The sequence below is a fragment of the Antedon bifida genome, chromosome 9 (genome assembly GCF_963402885.1).
Source record: "Antedon bifida chromosome 9, ecAntBifi1.1, whole genome shotgun sequence".
Taxonomy (NCBI): domain Eukaryota; kingdom Metazoa; phylum Echinodermata; class Crinoidea; order Comatulida; family Antedonidae; genus Antedon; species Antedon bifida.
The window spans coordinates 17,095,551-17,117,284 of record NC_136234.1 but is presented as its reverse complement, the minus strand read 5'-3'; the positions used below and the strand labels follow the sequence as shown (position 1 = coordinate 17,117,284).

Below are 21,734 nucleotides of genomic sequence, written 5' to 3'. Positions count from 1 at the left end.
GAAAGAAAGTTGTGTAGTTATTCAAAACTAAGGTTTTTATTTCTTCAACATTTTAAGTGAAGTTAACTGCATTAAGTTGTTCCATCAACAAATGCAATTAATATATATTCGTCTGTATTTCCAGTTTGTTGCTTTGACCTTGAGAGGGGGGACACGGTTAGTTAAGAAAAGCTGCTTATCGCAAACTATGTTTATTACGATAATTATTAATTGAAATTCTATCAGATATGCTTTATTCATATTAATGCTATCTGGATCTTGTTAAGTGTCCCCGAATATTGTTACCAGATGGTGGGGGGGCCAAGTTCTCACGCATTTACCCCTCCTCAGCTGTCCTGCGCCTCAGACAAGAGCGTTAATCCCCAAATGAGTCATTTATAAGCCTGATGTGTGATGTAATGGGGTAAGAAGGAGCTTGTCAACACCAAGCTAAAGTGCTTGTTTCTCTTAATTTGTTGCTTTCTGGCCGTCTGATATGCCATGCATTACCGAACATTCCGATTAGCAATAGATGTAATCTACATCTTGTTGTATTCTTGTATTAGCGCCTACTGTAATATATTTTCACTATGTTATTATTATTATATTATATGCTCAGTAACTGTTAGAACTGTGAGGCCATACTGTAGATGAAAATAAATATTGTTTAAAATATACTGCTATATATATATATATATATATATATATATAATTTGAAACGATAAAGATGAGGAAATCTGTGAGAATGAGAAAAAGTCGCCCCAACCGAGACTCGAACTCGGACCGCCTGCTTGATATGCAGATGTCGATTTCCTCATCTTTATCGTTTCAAATTAATTAATTAAATATCATTGATTTACATATACACAATATTATTTTAAAAACCGTTGCGAATTAGGGTTGGAATTTGTTCTGACTTGTTAAGCCTCCACTGATTGTGAGGGCGTTTGTTGTGTGAGAGAATGTATCTGGTGGGTGAAAATCTGTGATAATACCATACATGGCTCTGTGGTCTAGTGGTATGATACTCGCCCTGTAAGCGAGAGGTTGCAGGTTCGAATCCCGCCAGAGACATTTCTGAGCCAGTTACGTAATTTTTATTGTACTAAATTTTAAAGAATTTTACCCATACTCAGGGATACACATATTATTTTCAAAATAATGATAGCGCCCTCATAGTTGATTATGAGTTGTACTTTTTTATACTTTCTTTTTAATTGCTAGCTTTAATTATTAGCCATTTAAATACTTAACGAGGAAAAAAACATCTGTCATGGGAAATTATTGCTAATTAATGTTTTTATTATTTGAGCATTAAATGTCTGGATTTTTTCCCGTTTGCCCTCTAAACATCATTTTCTTTGTTTACTGAGTGTAGAATAGAGTATGTCTCCCATGTGCACTATAACTATAATTCAATATTATAAAAACAAGTTTTCATTCTTGCTTTCTGATCCTTTGATTTCTTTGGTTCAAATCCTGTATGAAGTCACCAGAAAAAGTCCAAGAAAACAAACTTCTTTTTAAGGAAGGTTGAGTAAAAGTAAATTCACTTTTTTTTCACAAATTTCTGAACTTAAATCTTGTTATTTATTTAATTTATTTACTTAATTATATTTGACAACTTTTTCGTGACCTGAAATTATTATAATTTGATGAGCTACCACCATGGGATACTATACGGTAATATTTAATTAAAATGGCATCTTGAGACTTTTCACACCCACCAATATTTTAAGTCCCCACGCCACGGTGTCTTGGCACCAGACTTCCTCTAACCACTTTAGGGACTAACATTTTGTTTGTATAAGTAATTAAATTTGTATTTGATATTGTTCGTTTTTATTTGCTAATTCTAGCCTCGGAGAAAATATGTTCCTGTTTTGATTGGTGTATAAACTTTGAATGATTAAAAAAAAAATGATTTGATTTGGTGATTCATTACGATATGATTATACAGTAGTTGAAATACAATTATCCATTACTACTTCAAATTTCTAGGTTGGTACTTTTTTTTAAAGTTTTTATTTTAGAAGTGTGAATAGAAAAAGTAAATCATACACTAAAGTATTCATATCATTATTGCGTATGGATAATTTTACTTGAGATATATTATAATCCATAACAAGGAAATGAAAATTTAGGCTTTATAACTTTAGGTATTGAATTATTAATAGATATTTTATAGATTGAAATCAAATCACAATAATCAAATCAATAATCTTTCTTTATTGCAATTCGTATACGAATTTCATCATACATCACATCACAGTCCGATCACAACGAAAATGTAAAATCTTTCGTGAAAAAAAAAATAATGGTTATGAACCCAAGGACTGACAGGTCTTGTTTAGTCTTTCCCTGTATTCAATCAATCAATATTTATTAATTTCTTGAAGTAAAAAAAAAGTATAATATAAAATGAAATAATATATAAACTTTATTATAAATAAACCCCTATGTGTTTATACACATATAAAATTATGTTGTTTTTTTTTGTCAGAATGGCATTTTGTTTGTGTTTTTTACATTTTTCAAAATAAGAAAAAAATTTACCCTCTGCAATCAACGGGTATTAATATCGGGTCTTTTTTTTTGTTCACACATGGTGCCATTTATAATCTTTATACTAAGTGTAAGAAAAATGTCTTGAAAACATCCTTCAATTCCATCAGAGTACATAGACCCTGTAAGAACCAATTGGGAATATATTTGTGGTAGAAATGTGGAAGTCAGAGGGCCAATACAGTGCATGGACCCTTTTGAGAAATGCAACAGGGAATTTTCAGATTGAAATCGGGGTGAAAGTACAGGAGAATCAGAGGGTAAACCAGATCACAAACATCCTACTGGGAATTGTGTTTTTTGGTAAATGGTAAATTATATTTGAAAAAGTGTGGAAATTATTAAGAAATTGAAGATCACCTTTTTTCAATTTTTTTTTAGATCTTTATTTAAATATATTATTTAAAAGTACATTTTCACTATGTGATTTCTTTGATTTCAAAAATTCATGAAATTTAATAATATAATTATCAACAACATCAGTATTTTACATCAATCAATAATAATAATGAAATTTTAATATTTAATGACTAAAACGTACAAACAATTTCAATAAATGTGAGAAAGTGGCCTAATTATTAATTAGTTACCCCTGGGGAAGTTTAGGAATATCCCTCTGGCCTTTTAACAATTAGTGGTTTATTAAATGTGTCTCTGATCTGTTAAGTATCACGTATGTTGGTCAGAACCCTCTCACCCAATGACTAATTATTTTTTAAGTTTCTTGCTCAGTACCATAAATTAAGTTTAAATTTAGTAATTTCAAATGTGTAAATAAAAAAATCAACATTGTAAAAACGCCACCACGATTATTTGATTATTTGCTCGCAAACTCTGAGCCTTCAGAGTATTCATCAAGGGATTGGAAAAGATTTCTTAGGAAAAAAAAATGTAGAAAAAAGCATAGTGATGTTTCAATATCTATACTTCCCTGGGAATTCAAAAGAGACACAACTTAACACCTGTTGTATACAGTAACTATTATTTTTTTACCTTTTACTACATCTATAGACAAACTTGTTGACCTTTTAATCTGACCTTCTAATTGCCATTAAACATATTTCCTATTTGATTTTGACTACCTGTCCCCTGAAGAGATTGACCACCGAGGGACTGCAAATATAAAAGTTTATTTTCAGAATATTACAATAATTGCTGTAACAGAAAAACTTGGTTGTTGTCTGTTGGGAGTTGAAAGCTAGGCCTTTAAATGTGCGGATGCGCTAGCGACTAAGCTACAGGTTATAATGAACATACTCCCTCGTGGGGTCTCGGCGAGAGACTGTGTTAAGCCTAACATATTACTGGTATTAGTACAGTTTTACAGATAAAGTCTGATTCAATCTCTGAAACCTTGAAAAAATTACATTTCAGGTTCACGCCTTATAACTTTCAACTTTAGTAACATTTACAATAAAAGAAAAAGTTTCTAATAGCATTTAAAGATACCACCTGCTCAATTCTACAGGATAAATAATCCATTTGGAATTTTCAGAATTGTCATAGTTTCAACTGAGTCCAAAATCAATTAGACGGCTTAAAACCAATTTAGACCAGTTGAAACCCAATCTGAACCAGTTAAAATCCAATCTGAACCAGTTGAAAACCAATTTGAACCAGTTGAAAACCAATTTTTACCAATTGAAAGCCAATTTGAACCAGTTGAAAACCAATTTGAACCAGTTGAAAACCAATTTTTACCAGATGAAGCAGATGACAACTAGTTTAAACCAGTTTAAAAACCAATTTAGAACCAAGTGACAACCTACCAAGAGGTTTCCACTTCTGTGTTATAAAATTTGATCAGTTAAACAATGCTTAATAAACATTGATTTCAGGCAAAATCCTGTGTGGAACCTATGTAAGCAAAACCGTGAAATGTTGTATCCTCCTTGTAAAATCAGTGACAATTTGTCTGCACCACTTTAGTGTCAAATTCCAGGTTTGAGAAAAGTAGTTGAGGAGTTCTGAGTAAAACTCATAATTGGTAACCTGATATTATTTTAGAAATTGTGGAAGAAGCGGAAAAAAGTAGTTTTGAATTAATAAAATATTACAAATATAACTCTAAAAGAAGTTCGGCCACCACATGGCTAATTTAAATTTTGGTCTGACATTTCTAGATGAGATTTTTACTTGGGTTAAAGCATACTTATGATTCATGATTTTCACTAAGTTTCTAAATTCTGGGGTTCAGGGTAATCAATTAAATCCTAGAAACTTTTAAATAACATAAAGCTCTACACATTAATAGCAAAATATTATCATTTTAGCTTGATGGACGTTTCTAAGCCTAACTTAAAGTACCTTAGAACAGGAAAGAAGCAGGTTGTCTCTGCTTCAAGCTGGCAGTTGAAGGCGTTTCATGACAATCTCAAGGCTAGGCTAATCATCTTTTTGATTGATAGATGTCGACGGTCATGTTTGAAATTGTGGCTTATTTCTTAATTAATAACTTGAACTGGATTTTTTCAGTTATTCATTTTATTAGTTGATTTATACACAAGGATGAATTGATTTTGAAGTTAATAAGTTGGTGCCTTTGAACTTCATTAATTCCTTAGTTTTTAAATTGTCTGCCATTACTAAGTATGTTAGGTTTATCCTTGACTTCATATTATCTATTGATTTTTTTTTTCACCTGGAGTATAAATATGTATGCAATAGTAACATTTTTGAATGGGCCTTAATGTTGTTGATCTTCTCACCTAGGAGTATAAATAGGTATTACTAGCTGCATTATTATGGGAGTATGTTTCCATACATGTTTGATTCAAAAAATGACTGGGGTAATAATGTGCAGCGCATTGAGAGCGTGCTTATATGCGCTATATAAGAATGAACTATTATTATTATAACTGAGAATAAAGAATCAAAATGTTGCGTTGGCTTAAACTTGATTATTTTGCATGAAAATTATTGTATGATTATATGATTCCGTCTGATAGACTTACCTTTGTCTATATACATGTGTGTATACATTGTATACGTCAAGGTAAGTGTCATTATTATTTTCAACGTTATTGGGTTATCATATTTTTTAACAAACCAGCTTGCAACATAAAATTTTCAAATAGAAAGTAAAACAGGAAAATATTAAAGTTAAGCAGGGGTTAATGTTCGGACAGGTGTTAACTTATGTCTTCTAAATACTTTCAACTTAAAAAAAAAAAAAAGTTTAATTTGATAGAAATATCTAGAACATTAATGTTATAAGTAAATATTTGATTCATACATTTAGCTTAATTTACTATTTTGTTCACAATACTGTAAAACCAGAAACTTTCGCAGGCATTAAACTTTCGTGAATTTTGTGAATGATTGAAATTCGCGAAAGTTTCATGCCGTGAGTAATTTTCAGAATGTACAGTAGGCCTACCCTGTATACAATAGCTAATTATGTATTAGCATCTTTATAACACAAAGGTCCTGCATACACGACCTTGTTACTGTATTTACTTGTACATTATTTTTCAAATTTGCGAAAGTTTCTAGTCTTTTTTTTCCTAAAGTTTACATTTAAAAAGGAAAATCTCAGACCAAAGTATTTAAGTAATTAAGTATTTTAATAGTCTAAGTATTTTTTTTCATAGAAATTCTGATTATTTCTTAAAAGGGTAGCCAAATGTAAGCATTATTACACATTTTCTGATTTATTGTAACTACATTTATCAAATCTAATTTCAAATGCAGAACATTTCAAAATTTAACAGTTGTTTAAAAATGACAGTGCCCATGAATTCCCAATGGATGAAGTATTCCAAAGGATATACATATTCCCAAAGGATAAGCATTGATCATAAATAGACCTATCAGGATGTCTTTGGCAGGTAGACCTGCGTTCTATTATAAATGAGCTATCCAGAAGTTTCCAAATTTAATTTTGGCAGAGCATGGAACATCATAAAAATATTATGGCATGTAAAATAGAATGATACTAGAGAATGTTATGTGCTATTTTTTAAAAAGAATTGACGAGCCTTCTTTTAGACATTTTTTCCCAAAAAACTAAACATCTATCCAGAAGTTTCCAAATTCAATTTTGGCAGAGCATGGAACATCATAAAAATATTATTATGTCATGTAAACATAAATTGAGTTTATGTTTTTTTTTAAAGTCTTTTAAAAAAAATTGTTTCCAAAAAACTAAACAAAATCTAAAAGCTACTTTTGAATATTAAGTCAGACTGCATTAGATGTTTCAAGTAATCTAATATCTCCTGCTAAAAGGTGCAATTTTCCAGATTGTTTCAGATATATACAAAAAAAACCCTGATAATGATAGTACATACAATTTCCATTTAGGCTCTTACATGAAATTATAAAAGTTATTTTAAAATTGTTTTTGTGTATTTGGCCTACTAAATTCAGTTCTAAGTATAGTAGGCTATAACAGCGATTTGTGAAGACCAGCTGTTTAACATTTTCAACCGTGAGATTCTTCATTTTTGATAAGGAAGGATGTTGATTTTATTTCCGATAACACTGGGATAACAGAATTTTCACGTATCTTCGGCAATAGTTATTTTGATGGCATTATATTTGTCAGTGCTTTTTCTACCGAATGGATAAATACTGTGGCACAATAGCTATCTAGGTAAGTTAGTAAGCATTTCTGGTATTAATGTTCCTGTTTGTATTCTATTATTCTTACTGTTAGTTAATTCCCCTCCCTCCCATTTTCCCAATTGGGACCCAAGGGAATATAAAAAAAGTAGCCTTGAATATAAAGGTGCACTTGAATGGAACAATCTTGGTGATGATATTCATTCATCTATGACACTACGATCGTTTAAACATACACTTTCACTAAAACTTGTTTAAATATGATATATCCTGTACATATTGTGGACACATTGTTGACATTGTATTTTGTATGTGTGCAGGAACAACCATGTGTGTTGATCTGGGCCTCGGTGATTATTAAATAAAGTTGAATTGGATTGAATTAGGGCCACAGTTCTTGAGGTTTCTGTAACAAAATGATTTTATCTGGCGGAATCATTTTAGCACGTCGCATCAATCCGGATTAACAACAGGGACTGATTTAAGATGAACATCATATACACCCTACTCTTTCCCAATAATGTACTGGTTTCTATTTCTCTTAATAAAAAATGCATTTACAATTTAAAAGATTCTTTAATTTGAGGGGCAGAATTACGTGTTCTCCTACACATAATCTACATCCTGAGAAGCGGGGTATAAACTAGGTTCCTGAACTAGGGGATTTGAAAATCCAAAAATAAGCCCTGTCATGCTTCAATGAGTTCCGTTGCAAATTAGGCAAATCCTTCGTGAAATTTGAACGATTTTATGTTTATGGTTGTCATTTTTTTTTATTATGATGTGACCTAATTAAATTTGTCTTAATTATGTCAACTGGTAATCATAGATTATGTCATAATGTAATTCATATACTCTGATGTCGTAGTAACTATGTCACATGAAATTATTTGATTGCTTAAAAATCGGTTTTAGAATTTCATATAATTTGGAGTCAAGTTGCTGTAGAGAGACGCCAAAGACTTTTACAATCATAGTTCTGGTGGTGAAACAATTTTTTTTTCTCAACAGTTCAGGGCTGTAAGACACTAAAAGACTCACACAAAATGTGTTATATGCTAAAACACCACATCTCTCCACCGGTGGGAATAGGGCCTTTAAAATGTAAAGTATATAATATCAACAGGTTATTTTTCAGTTTTAGCCTTATTTTTATACTAGTCAATTGTTGTCCAGTGACTCGGAAAGTTTCAAGTATAGTCAACAAAATCATTGTTTATTAAAGGTAAAGTAAACACAATAAAAGCTAGACAGGTATTTATGTACCTTTGTTTGTGAGTGTGAATCATAGGGTTGTCCTATAGTTGTCAAATATGGAAGAAAAGGTAAGTATTGGGTCTCAAAACGTTTCTGTTAAATATGTATTGCATACTGAATACTGTTTTATAAATGTTGTGTAGTATATATTTGATTTTTAAGAGAGTTGTACAGGTTGATGTGCCGTGCTTGGAATGTTAGCTTATTACATGAAAATCCGGTGTAATATCATAGATAAGGTTAGTTGGTTTTATAACTTCCCAATAATTATGGGATAAAAGTAAGTAGGTCTAAACATAGATCAGCTTTGTTTTGAATTGAAGTTCTGCCAATAAGAATATATGACAGTGGACCTTAAAAAGGGTATGTCTAATGCCGTAGTAGGATTAGTTTGGGATTTCGTTTCCATGATAACAAATGCTTATAATCTCGTAGATAATAGGTATCTAGGGTCCCAGGAGGCACACTTTTAGCAGGGATTTCAGCTATACTGGATGTTAAGGCCTTCGCTAAATGGGTCCTACCTTTGATTATATAAAGGGAACGCAGAGAACCAGTAGAAATATTGCGGCCTCTCTAAATGGTAGTTCAATATTACATAGTATTTTTTAGTAAAACAGGTAGCGCAAGTGCCTCATGTCTTGAAGTGGACCTCTCCTCTAACCGTAACCGAGTCTATGGTTCATCTGAACAGAGGGTCCCAAAGGAGGAACTTGACTGTAACAATTGAGATTTTCTGTATTTTACCAATAAATTAATAATTTTATTGATAGTGAATTGTAAACATATTGTAGAAATAGATATACTGTAGAATATAATTTCAAGGTCACAGATTATATTTAAATAGGAGATCAGTTGAGATTACTGGGTAGAGTCACTACATATGGAATGAATTTTCATCTCAACCCTAGGCCTAGTTTTATCGCGCTAAAAATGTGACGATATTAGGTATATATAGACACTGATCTTCTACCCTCAAGTCATTTACATAAAATCAATCTTGTAGACACCGTTTATCACTGTCTGCTGCGACATTAATTTAAGCATTACATGGTTGTTCATTGGATATTAATCTATAGGGATATGTTCTAGGATTTTATTCATGATTCACCCTTCCCAATGTTCCATTCAACTATTCCCAGAAGATTTTTTTAATTTGAAACATGCGATATTTTGCACAGTAGGGATTCTTGTCTGTCTGTTTAATTGCTTAATATGCAATATTTTTATTTGAGTTTTTAGCTAAAATATTTTTTTATACCAGTTGATTAAAAGTTTGAAATAAAATTTGTAAAGAAGAGCCCATACAAGTCAAGTCTCATGCATCTTGTTCATGCTTTTTGCTTTTAAGCTCTCATGCCATGCACCTAAAATCTCACGCTCTTTCACAAATCTCAATCTTTATTAACCCAAAACCTTTAACTTAAAAATTCTGTTTTAATATTATGCTTAGGATCACCGATCTCCGGCCACAACAAGCAAAAGCGTAATGATCAACTTTGAAGTACGGGTGTCATAGAGAGTAAAATGGCACTGTGATCCCCTGCTTGTGTACTACCCCTTCCTCTCTCCTGCTACTGTACTAACCCTTCCTCTCCTCTGCTGCTACTATCCCTCCTCCCTTGCTGTTACTACCCATTCCCCTGCTACTAACCCTCCCCCTCTTCTGCTGCTACTACCCCTCCCCGCCCCTGCTGCTACTATCCTCCTCCCCTGCTGCTCCCCTCCCCACACAGGTTCTGTCTTATTCATCAAAATTCATTTGTCAATATCTATGTATATCCTGACATTCATTAAAAAAAAAGAATCCACAAGAAGTAATATTAACATCCCCATGAGACAGAAACGAGAATAGGATTTGAACCTAGAACCATGTTATTACCACCCAGCTACAGTGCCAATACTGTCTGGTTCTTAATTTGTTTCCGTAAGTGTTTTGAAGTTGAATTGGTTTCGATATCAAAAATGATAGTAGATCTTAAACAGGATAAGAGTAGAAATCCAACATGACCGTTTCCTTTGACTCCCTAGGAAATATAAACTGATTTAAATCTGCTACTGTATTTTGAAGCAAAAGACAGTTTGAAACACATAGTAAACATAGAAGATATATATACTGTATATATATATAAATCCAAAGGCAATGCTGTGGGTATCAGTGGCTGGATCTCAATGAAGATACAAAATAAAATGAGCAAAAAGCTAAATCAAAACAATAAAATAAAACACTAGCCCTTCATCAGTATATATAAATTTTGTATATAAGTTTTACATAACAGATATATTGTCCCTCAGAAAAAATAATTCAAAACAGTTTTTAATATCAGATAATTATCACAAAAAAATAGATTGAAAAAGAAAATTTATGTGATAAAACCGTCATTAAAAAAAAATATAGTCAGATGGAAGCTTACAGTATTGCCTAGAAGTCAAGGTTTTCTTGTTAATTTAACTGTTTATGTTGTCTTTTATTTAATCAACATCATCAGTTTTGTTCAATTGATTAATAACTACAAACTGACCTATTCAAAGTTTGAATTTAAAAATGATTTGGGATACCCCCACTTCCAGATGACACGAACAAGGAACAATATATCTTTTAACACTATGCTCATCTCCTATTCAGAGGACACACCTATTAATGGGACACTTAATAAGAGTTTCTAATCTTAATTTTCAGAAAAGTAATATAAAAAACCAAGCTGGCAACAATTTCTTTTCAATCAGTCAACTTTACTTTTATTAATAATCAATCATTGGTTAAAAAGTTTATAATTAGCAATTATCCCACGGCTTATCCTTACTCAGCAATTCTCGTTATCATCATCAATGTAATTTTTATAGTTATAATTTAATTATATTTTGTGTAGGCCGATTGTGTTGGCTGGTTAAATATTACTGATTGATTTTTTTATTTTTTTTTCTGCTGGTATAGAAATAATGTCATGTCAAATACTTTTACTACTGTACATTAAAAGCAACTCAACTGTGTCGACGTGAAAACTCAAAGGGACTGAGTCCAATTGACCTAAACTGCTCGCAACTCAAAGAGATGTTCAAAATATTTCAAAATAAGTTGAGTAGACTATGTTCTACTTTTACGAATCTGAAAACTTTAAATCGTGCAAACGTGTTCAGTATGGGTAACCATGGGCCTTTGCATTCAGTTCAGTTTTGAAATAAGTGCTCGCACATACTGGTTCTTCTTTTAACTTTGAATTGTGTTGCGCTCTCAATAGGTAACCATAATTTATAAATCGGTTCCAAGTTGACATTATCGATCGCACATTGGATATTTCCAGTTACTTCCAGTTGTGTAAAATTCTTTTCTGTTTAGTTAAGTTGCTTCCAGTTCCTGTTGACATTCATTAATTCTCAGTCATTCTCTCTTTACATCATACTTTCATCATTAGATTATTATCATGAATTCACTAAGATGGAGCTCATCATTTAGACTTAGAGGAACAGCTAGTTTACGAGATTTATGAACGTAGGCCTTATGATACCGCTCCTTTAAGTTGGCATAGTTTACTTTCTGGCAAGTAATTGATTTCCAAGTATCAGGTACTTAGGAAGTATTTTGCTTATGGGACATCCTTAAATGATTTCACACTCGGAACATACTCTTAGCGATCTACTCTTTAGTGGTAACACGGCTTAAGTACCAACTGAAGATATACGGTGTGTTTCATCCACTCAACCAGGCTTATACTCCTTTATACATGGCACAATTAGATTGGACTTAATTAAATTAGTGGTTAGTTTAAGTATTACAATATTTTTATCTGATATATCTGTACAACCTCATAATTCAATTTTTTTGTTTTAGCAGTAGTTAACTTGTTGTTCAGTACATAATTATATTAATGTTTGAACACTTGATATTTGTTGAGTAGCTTTTATGTATTTATACAGTATTTTTGCATTTTCATGTGTATATAACCCAAGTACTGTAGCAATGCAATACTTCTTCTATGACAATGTGGTTGGGGACTCTCCTTGGTTAGTGGTTAAGTTTACGTAAGTAATTTATGCCATGAATAAATCATCTAGTATTTTACTCATGACTATAAATAATGGTCGACTATCATGTTGCAAACGCAATTCTTGATTATGGGATTTTCCAGCAAGATCTATTTAGTGTATGTATTAAGAAAAAATGTTCTATGTACCGGCAGATTTTAAAAAATCTATTTCCTCTCCAATTATCGCTTTTCATTCGTCAAAATTTCATTAGTTACTGCTGTTTTTCTCTCATGGTAATTTTTTTATTTCAAAATTGTACTTTGGAAAATTTATGAAAATTTATTTATTTATTTCTTCATTATTTCCAGATGTTGCAATTGGAACAACGTATTTTGGATGCTGAAACTAGGAGAAATATAGCCGAAAAACAGGTAATTAATTATTTTATTGATTAGCGTATATCCTCTGGTATAATCCCACCCCCTTAGAACACGAACTTTGGCCAACTTTGAGGGGCGGCTATACCGGGAAAACCCTGGTAATGATGGCTAGAGAGAAGCTTATATACAGACAAAATTAAAGTCAATACTGGGACTATTACCCAGGGATAATGTAGGGGTGGAGTTACACCTGAAGTGGGTTTATACCCGAGGATACCCTTAGTATTGTAAGTTGAATACAGTCTCTAAAAAAATTTGATTTCTTGTTTGTGGAAGTCGCATCAGAAACAATCTTGCTGATGTCATGTTCCAATGTGAAACAAATGTATTCCGATTACTAAATCCACATTAAAATTAAATTAATTTAAAAATGATCAAAATATATTACACATTATGCGGTTATTGACTTCTTGTTTGACCTCAGCGCTGTTAATGTTCTGTTCTCGGAAGTTACATTCAAAATGTGTCACGAATGTCATGGTGTAATATGGAAATAATGTGTTTTAATGATTGGCTTAATCTTATGGGTTTATATCACATGTGTTTTCATTTGCATACACAACAGGTGTGTTTTGTGTATGGTGGTAGTAGTAGCAACTATCAGTTTTTCATGACACGTCATGTGACTATTGAGCCCAAATGTCATTTACGCATCCGGATATGAACATGCACATTAATAACTTTTGGAACCGTAACTTAAAATCATTTAGCAACAATTATATATTATTCGTCCCATATTGAAGATAAAGATAACTCAAGATTTTAATAAGCATTTGTGGCGTCACCAATATATCTATATTTATGAAAATAAAATGTTCTGCAAGTATTAATAGGAGATAAAAATTCATGACAATTACTTAAAACTTGCGAAAAACTATCCTATAAACAAAGAAAAAAAGTAAGCAAGTACTAGATTTGGCAGAATATTTGCCAAGTAAAAAGTATAGCAAAAGATACTGTAAATAAAATATGCATCATCATTTTCTGTTTATTCAGCATTTATTGCGCAATCTAGAAGTAAGACTCATTAAAAAAACTTGTAGGCCCGCATATTATAAATTTCTATCTCATTCAATATGTGGGTAAACAACAGTATTTTCACTTGACAAAGTTTTTATGGCAATTTTAGTGATAAAGTTCATGATTTTACATTAAAAGGAAATGTGATCATGTGATAAAACTAACATCCAATCAGCTGATAAACATTGTAAGTCACATGATCACCTGGATGATAGCAAGGTCAAATAATTAATGTTGATGTAAATGGTGATATGCTTCAACGACTCGGAATAGCTTACACTTATAATATCAATCCTCGCGCACTTGAAATGACCCAGATTTGGGCTTGACCTAGGTAATTACCTAATCATAGGCTAAACGATTTTGGCAAATGAAATTAAAGTTTTAAAAATTAGCCGATCATTTTTTCACTTAAACCTTGTGCGAACAGGATGTTATAATTCTGAGGAGTTAAACTATATAGTTTTATACAGTTCAATGCATTTTATGGTAGGTAATATTTTTTTTATTTTAATGATATAACAATTCATATTTAAAAAAAAATATGTATGTTATTAACTTATTATTAGTACTTGGTATTATATTTAAATAGAATTTATACATCAATTTTTTTTTAAATTATTATTATTATTTTTTTTTTTTTCCTTTTCAGAGACTTTATTCAATAATATTTTCTTTTAATACAAATTTGAAATTTAAAATTATTACAATTTTGTTTAGATTATGTGCTATGTTTAGTTGATTATTGTTTAAACTAATAAGAGAAAGATTAATTTGTATCCATTTTTATATATATTTATTTATATTGTAATATAATAATAATATGATATATGTAAAGTTAAAAGATGACCTAATTATAGAAAAAAAAAATGTATTAAACGCAAATTGTTAATTAAACAGATGTTTATTATCTACTATAGTTGATATACAATAAGAGCAAGACTCATTTTATCCATTTATATAATTTTTCTATATAATAATGATAATATTAATCCAAAGACAAATTACTGAAAATAATGACAATGCTGTGGGTATCAGTGGCTAGATCTCAATGGAGATACAAAAAAAAATAAGCAAAAAGGTAAATCAAAATGATAAAGTAAAACATCCAGAAAAATTAGCAGAGCTTTCGGGCAACACTAATTTTAAAGATTAAATGTAGATGTTATAGAAATACATATTAAGTATAAATTATTCAATAATATATTCCTCATAAAGTTTATCAATAAATATATATACTATAATTAATCTGTTGAATCAATTTACATATAAGTTTTACTTTCTAATTGATATGTTATTTTATTAAAAAATTGTAAATAAAATGATTAATATTTGATGACACTTGACTTGTATTAAATATTTAATCCATTTCCTTCATAACTAATATCTGTGCCAAGTACATTTAAATTTAGATTTTATCTTTTAAGTAATATTTTCTGGTTTTAATATTTAAATTTAATAAACATGAACTTTTAGATTGATTTCGTCAAATTAGCTGTAGGTTTTACCAGCCCCCTTCATTTGTTTTGGTATAAATCCAAAATAACAGTATTTATTTTATTTAATTATTTATCAACCTTCTTCATCTTTTTTGTTATTCAAATAATGTTAATTTGAGAACCTTTTTTGTATTGTTTCCACATCTGGTTGCCAATTGATTGTGTTTTTGGAGAAAAAAAACCAAATTAAAATTACAAAAGCTTTATTTAAAAAGTATGTTGTAAGTATTCAAGTATTGTTAGAAAAAGATTCATTTTTCAATTCATTATTTAACCCATGATAGAAAATATAGTATAAACCCTATTATTAATATTATACTGTAGGAATAACATGTCCCTTAAGGGTGTCCCCAGAATAGAGACTTTGCCATGTTCATGAGAATAGGTGTGGGTGTCCTTAGAGTCTCAAGAGTGGGAAATGCGGGTGGGGCGGGGTGGGGTCGCTGGTTCTATTTTACAATACTTTTATTGCAGACTATCATTATTTGGCAGATTTTTAGCAAACATTGTTCATTATTTAACTACTTCCCTCTATAGTTAGGAAATTAAACATTTAGTTTAACTTTCTTTACCATGAAGTACAATAACATTTAATAGAAAAGTTAAAATGTTGTTCTTTTTATAAAAATCAGTATAAATATCATTACTTAAATTGACAAAATTAAAAATATTAACATTATATTTTTCTTATTAATACAAATAAAATGTTTATTCAAATAAATAAAACAATTATGAACAGCAGAAAAAAATTATACAAAAACATTAGATAATAACATTAGGAGTGCAGACTATTAAAAAAAATTACACTTTTTTTTTTCAATGAATATGATTTGATTAAAAAATTGAAATTAATAAATCAAACATCTTTATTAATGCTAATTCTCAATCAACAGCTTTTAAGTGTTTTTTTTTACCCCGTACTTCAGTATAATTAATTTACTAATTAATAAGTGTTAGTATCATGATCAAACATGTATAATACCTATTCAACTGATTATCACAGGAAACGGCACAATTTTCATCGAGGTATCAACGAGTTTAATCGCCATGGGAATCGTAAACGCTCGCTTTGATTTGTATTTATACTTCCTGGCTGACGCGTCAATCTAGCTTTCCTTTCGTGCGCCAGCAGCGTGCGATAATAATCACTGTTAACGGGATGATTAATTCCTGGCTGCCCCGGGTTTTTAAAAATCAGCAAAGTTTAAACTAAATACATTGACAGAGAAACTTGTGCAATGAAGTAAGAATATTGCAAGTGGAATATACAAATGAAACACTGGTAAACAAAGCAATTTTTTTTTATGATGTCATATTTAGAGGGCTAATTTGCAAAAGTCTGAGATGCTCCAGATATAAAAATGCTTAACTATCAAGACATTAAGAATATTATATCTGGGTTTTTCCTAGATTTGTAGAGAATTGTGCTGCATTGGATTTTCCTGTGATAATAATACTCTGTTCTTCACTGGATAAGTAAAAGACATGTGCATCCTGTTGTAAGAGATCTTTTAGACGATGCCAATTCCATTCTTAACTGGATAACTAAAAGACACGTATTAACGAGAAGATATTTAGAAGATGCTAAATCTGTTTAATCTTCACTGAGTAATTAAAGAACATGTGTAACCTGTTGTTTTTAAAAGGTCTTCTAGACGATGCTAAATCTGTTTAATTTTCACTGAGTAACTAAAGAACATGTGTAACCTGTTGTCTTTAAAGAGGTCTTTTAGATGATGCTAACTCTTCTTTGTTTTCTCTGCATAGGTGAAAGAGATGGCTGACCAGTTGTCATCAGTTGAGCTGGGAAGTGAGGTCGACCAGGAGTGTAATCGTAAGGAGATGCGCAAACTGGTGAGATCATGCCAGATCAAAGAGGAAGAGATTGTGGCATTACAGAATGAACTTGACGTACAGGTTAGTTTTGCATAAACCATTAGAATATTTAATCATCTATATTATTTATTTTGAAAACATTGATTGATAAAGTTTATCCCCAAATTAACCAGTTTAAAAATAGGAACATTTTATTTTAATCTCCCAATTTTCATCAAACATCTGCATGATAACATTTTTTCTGGCTGGATTTGAACCTAGAGATTTTTACTTACAGGACAAGTGTCCTAACCACAAGACCACATTGTATATTATCCCTAGGTATGTAAATGCCCCTGGGTACATTTTGTAATGCATTGTTTAGTAAGAGATGTACCCTGGTGACTGGGGAATTGGTTCCAAGTTATGAGAGAAGCAAAATATGTTGTGCGGTTATGTATGTCTAATTTTGTTTATGAGTCCCCTGGTCACTGCCTATTGCAAAACAAATAGACTAATTCAAATTGTATATTTGAGCACATTAACTGCAGGTATTTTCTAGTTAATTTGTTCTCCCACACAAACCCATAATACAATAATACATTCAAATCTCAATTTCATGATATGCAAACTGAAAGTTAACTTTACGATGAGATGGAAATTAGAAATTAGAAAGTTCTTCCCTTTACGCAAATGCGCTGCCTGCAACCTGTTGAAACGTTCAAGGGTCTCAGTCAGTTGGCAAATAAATCTCATAAAAGTAAACGTTGAAGTTTAATTACTTTTCAATTGGTTAATTCGCTTTATCACAATAAACAGAGCTGAAACGACTATTGAGAAGATGTATTGTTTAATCCATAATAGGATAATGAAGTACAGTTATAGTAAGACAAATCGTTTTGAAAGTATAATATATTTTAAGAGGCAATTGGGGCAAATATTGCAATCTCTAATTGTAGGTTTAGTTTTTTAACCATGCGTCGGAGGCTTAATCCTTAAAAAAATGTGATGTGTCCATATATGGACATGATGTCATATTACTACCATATTTGGGCACTTCACACTTTTTTTGTCAAACTAGTTTGATAGTGTAAACAGAGCTTTGGAGTAAATGGGTCACACACAAGTTATATCCACTGATCATGGATCAACATTTTTATTTCATATTTATGTAGTTGAGCTTCCGAATTTCTGTCTTAAAATTTGTGTTTCACACAAAAAAAAAAAAAGATACATACAAACTGCATCTGTAAAGTTTAAAATAAACATTTATTCCTTGCCACCTGTTGCATAGTGACAAAATCACTTTACTGTCCATTTAACTTTATCCATTTACATCGCGTTTGTATCAAAGTTTCTAAAGATAAGCACGAAAAAAATTGATTTTAATGATATAAAGTCCTTCTGACATTCATATGAAAAAATTATATTTGCTAATTCATCCTTAACAGCTTCTGGCCATTTCTATAAGATTTGTTATTTTTCCTCAGTAAATATTGTCAGTCATTTTTTACAACACATGCTGATCTTTTAAAACCTTAGCCCCAGGGCTTGAATAAAATTGTAATTGTTTGCAAATTTTAATTTGTTGCCAAGAGTTCTTTTTGTACATTTATTAACAATGCCTGAATTCATTCTAAAGATTATCTGATTAAATTATTCAATATTTTATGAATTGTAATTATTTAATTTGTTATCATAATTTACACTGATCCCTTCTAGCACTTCAAAGCAAAATATGAAATTTAAACAGAAGTATAAATTAAATTTGATTGAATTGAAATTAATCTACAAATAAATAAATATTTTGTTAAGAAAGAATCATATAAAGTAATTATAAGGAAATGGTTAATTTATATTAATAATTTATAATTAATATACATTATCAATCATATTTATTATTCATTTTAGTTTCTGTAAATAATTATATTATCTCCTACATTACCTTTTGCTTAATAGTTTTTTTAAAGTTCTGAGCCATAATGTCTAATGTACGGTAGTAGAAACCTCCTTATTCAGAGGAATTCTTCAAATTTGTGTTTCACACAAAAAAAAAAGAAGATACATACAAACTGCATCTGTAAAGTTTAAAATAAACATTTATTCCTTGCCACCTGTTACATTGCAACAAAATCAGTTTACTGTCCATTTAACTTTATCCATTTACATCGCATTTAAATCGCGAGAACACTTTCTCTTGAAATGAACAAAGGGAAATATGCTTTAACACCAAGGCCAACCCCTATTCAGAGGACACTGTTGGGTCCCAAAATTGTCCCCTAACAGGAGTTCTAACTGAACTTGCTTTTGTAAATAATGAAGAAATTGTGAAGTACAAAAAAACAAAAAAAATGATAATGTTTGGTATACAGTATAATGAATTGATACTGGTTCTTCTCATCATAATCATAAAGTACTTGACTAAAACACTTTTTAACCATGATCATTCGTAATATATATTTATAAAATTAAATTACTGTTTATAATGATTATGAAGTAATTATGATAGTAAGTAAGTAATATTTATTGCTTTCCAAGAACAGTGCAGTTTTTAAAACAGCATATAATACATAGAATAATACAAACATTAAACTTGAGATAATAAAACTAAATAAAAATAAACAACGTTTTAGAATTCACCTACTAATTTTGACCTTATTTCTGCTTGCCGCACTGCGAAGGACGGAAATGTCCCCAACACAATTACCTGGCTCACGACAGATTATGATTTGGACGGAAGGAACAAAAACACAGTTTGACATGTACAGTAAGACGCTTGTAAACCACATCTTTCTACCTGTGCTAGTTTCTTTCCTGTTTTATTCAAATTGCTTTCATTTCTCCAAGGAATTTTATTTAGTTATATCCGTTGTTAAAACCCGTACCAAGACAAACCAAGAAGCATTGTGCGGTTGAGCTTCTCTTCGCAAGAAATGTACACATTATTGTTTATGCATAAATAAGTTTAGTTTGTAAACATGAAAGGTCAATCAAAAGGGATTTGTTGCGCCACCAATGAGGTCAGTTATGTAGTATATATATTCATATTTTCTCTGATCTTTATTTCCAACAAATACGAAAATACTGACCTTTCTTGTGGCCAAATGGCAAAATTGCATGTAAAAACATATAAAAAAGGCAAGAGCAGTCGGCAGGGAAGGTAAAAATAGATTAAAATTTAAGAATTTAATAATTTGATGAAAAATGGTATAGGACTGTTAGAAAATGTAGTTGTTTTAGTGACTACAGTAGTTGTGTAATTAGTACAGGCTTTTTGTATGCATACTACTTACAAACTACAAAGAAATAGTGTCAGATACAGTAGAGCCCCTTATTTAGGAGACCACCCATTTAAGGAAAAACTTTTCCATGATACGAATGAGGCGCAATAGTCATGTTTTAACTCCCTTGGCCAACTCCTATTCTGAAGGCACCCCTGTTTAGGGGACACTTTGTTTGGTCCTTAAATTGTCACTAGAGGTTATATAACTTCAAATTCAATTTCTGAATTTTTTTTTTATTTCCAGAAATTTATAATTTAAAATCTACGTTGTAATAAAATGATGTTTTGAAATTTTGTGACTAATCCTATCAATAAAATCATCTAATCATGCATCTTTCCTTAATTTTAAGTTCTTTCTTTTTATTTAAACATTTTAATCACAAGAGAATGTACTGAGGTTTCTCTATGTATAAAAATAGATGAGGTATATGAATCATCAAGATATGTATAACAATGAATTACATTTAATCCTGTAATGTAACATGTAATGTCATTAAATTATAACATAACTGGGTTATGGTAGATCATTTTTGTGTGATACTGTTATCTTTGAAATCCTGAAAATCCTAAAATTTATTTTAAATACTGTTTTATAGTTTTTTTTAGTAGTCTGCATAGGTGAACTTGGGAAGAAGTTTTATGCAAATGTTCATAGTCGATGAAATATAACATACAGTATATGTTCAATTATAGTCCCAGGGAACTTGGGTATGAATGGATTTTTACTTAGAATGCAATAAACCATGGAATGTAAATTTTCATGATCGATTTGAAATATACCGTGTATGTTCAATTATAGTCCCAGGGAGCTTCTCTATAAAATGTTGGGGGTTGGAATTGTACTTTGAATGCATTAAACCATGGAATTTAACCAAGAGTTATACCTATCTTATAGCCTAAATTATGTGATTGTATTCAAGCAAGGGATTATACTCATATACAGTATTTATAACACATAAAAAAAATTGTGCACGTTAATAATATTCATGATTGAAGTCGACCTTGGATTTTGTATGTTTCCAAATGTCAGTATATAATACGAGGTATGGTACAAAAAAAATCCCCCGCATTTATTATATGAATTAGGCAAACTTGTATAGGTTAATGCCGTATGACAGGTCTCAGTCACAGATACTTATCCATCCAGGGTCACACCGTTTCTGAAGCCGCCTTTGCTTTTCCAGGGTATGAGCGTTCCCGTACGCCGCCTTGGCAAATACGACGACATTCTTTTAAACAACACTTCCTTTAGTCCCATTGTTGCGTTGACTGAGTCAAGCCAGCAAATGGCTGAGCTCGACGGTTAAATAGCAACGCACCTTATCTGCCTTGGCACGCCTCATC

General features: G+C 30.9%; 2 protein-coding genes and 1 non-coding gene across 5 annotated transcripts in view; all 3 read left to right on the top strand.

Annotated features, from left to right (window-relative positions):
* LOC144851630 (glycoprotein hormone beta-5-like) overlaps positions 1-21,734 on the top strand; it is a 234,143-nt gene that overhangs the window by 5,381 nt on the left and 207,028 nt on the right. The window lies entirely within an intron of this gene.
* Positions 1-21,734, top strand: part of LOC144851611 (pleckstrin homology domain-containing family H member 1-like) — a 77,046-nt gene that overhangs the window by 9,610 nt on the left and 45,702 nt on the right. For all 3 annotated transcript variants that reach the window (XM_078709149.1, XM_078709148.1, XM_078709150.1), the window contains exons 2-3: positions 12,702-12,764; positions 17,060-17,209. In XM_078709149.1, the coding sequence (XP_078565275.1) occupies positions 12,702-12,764; positions 17,060-17,209 (213 nt within the window). The remainder of the gene's footprint in view (positions 1-12,701; positions 12,765-17,059; positions 17,210-21,734) is intronic.
* On the top strand, positions 982-1,053 carry Trnat-ugu (transfer RNA threonine (anticodon UGU)). Its single transcript has one exon. It is a non-coding gene; the product is annotated as a tRNA-Thr (tRNA).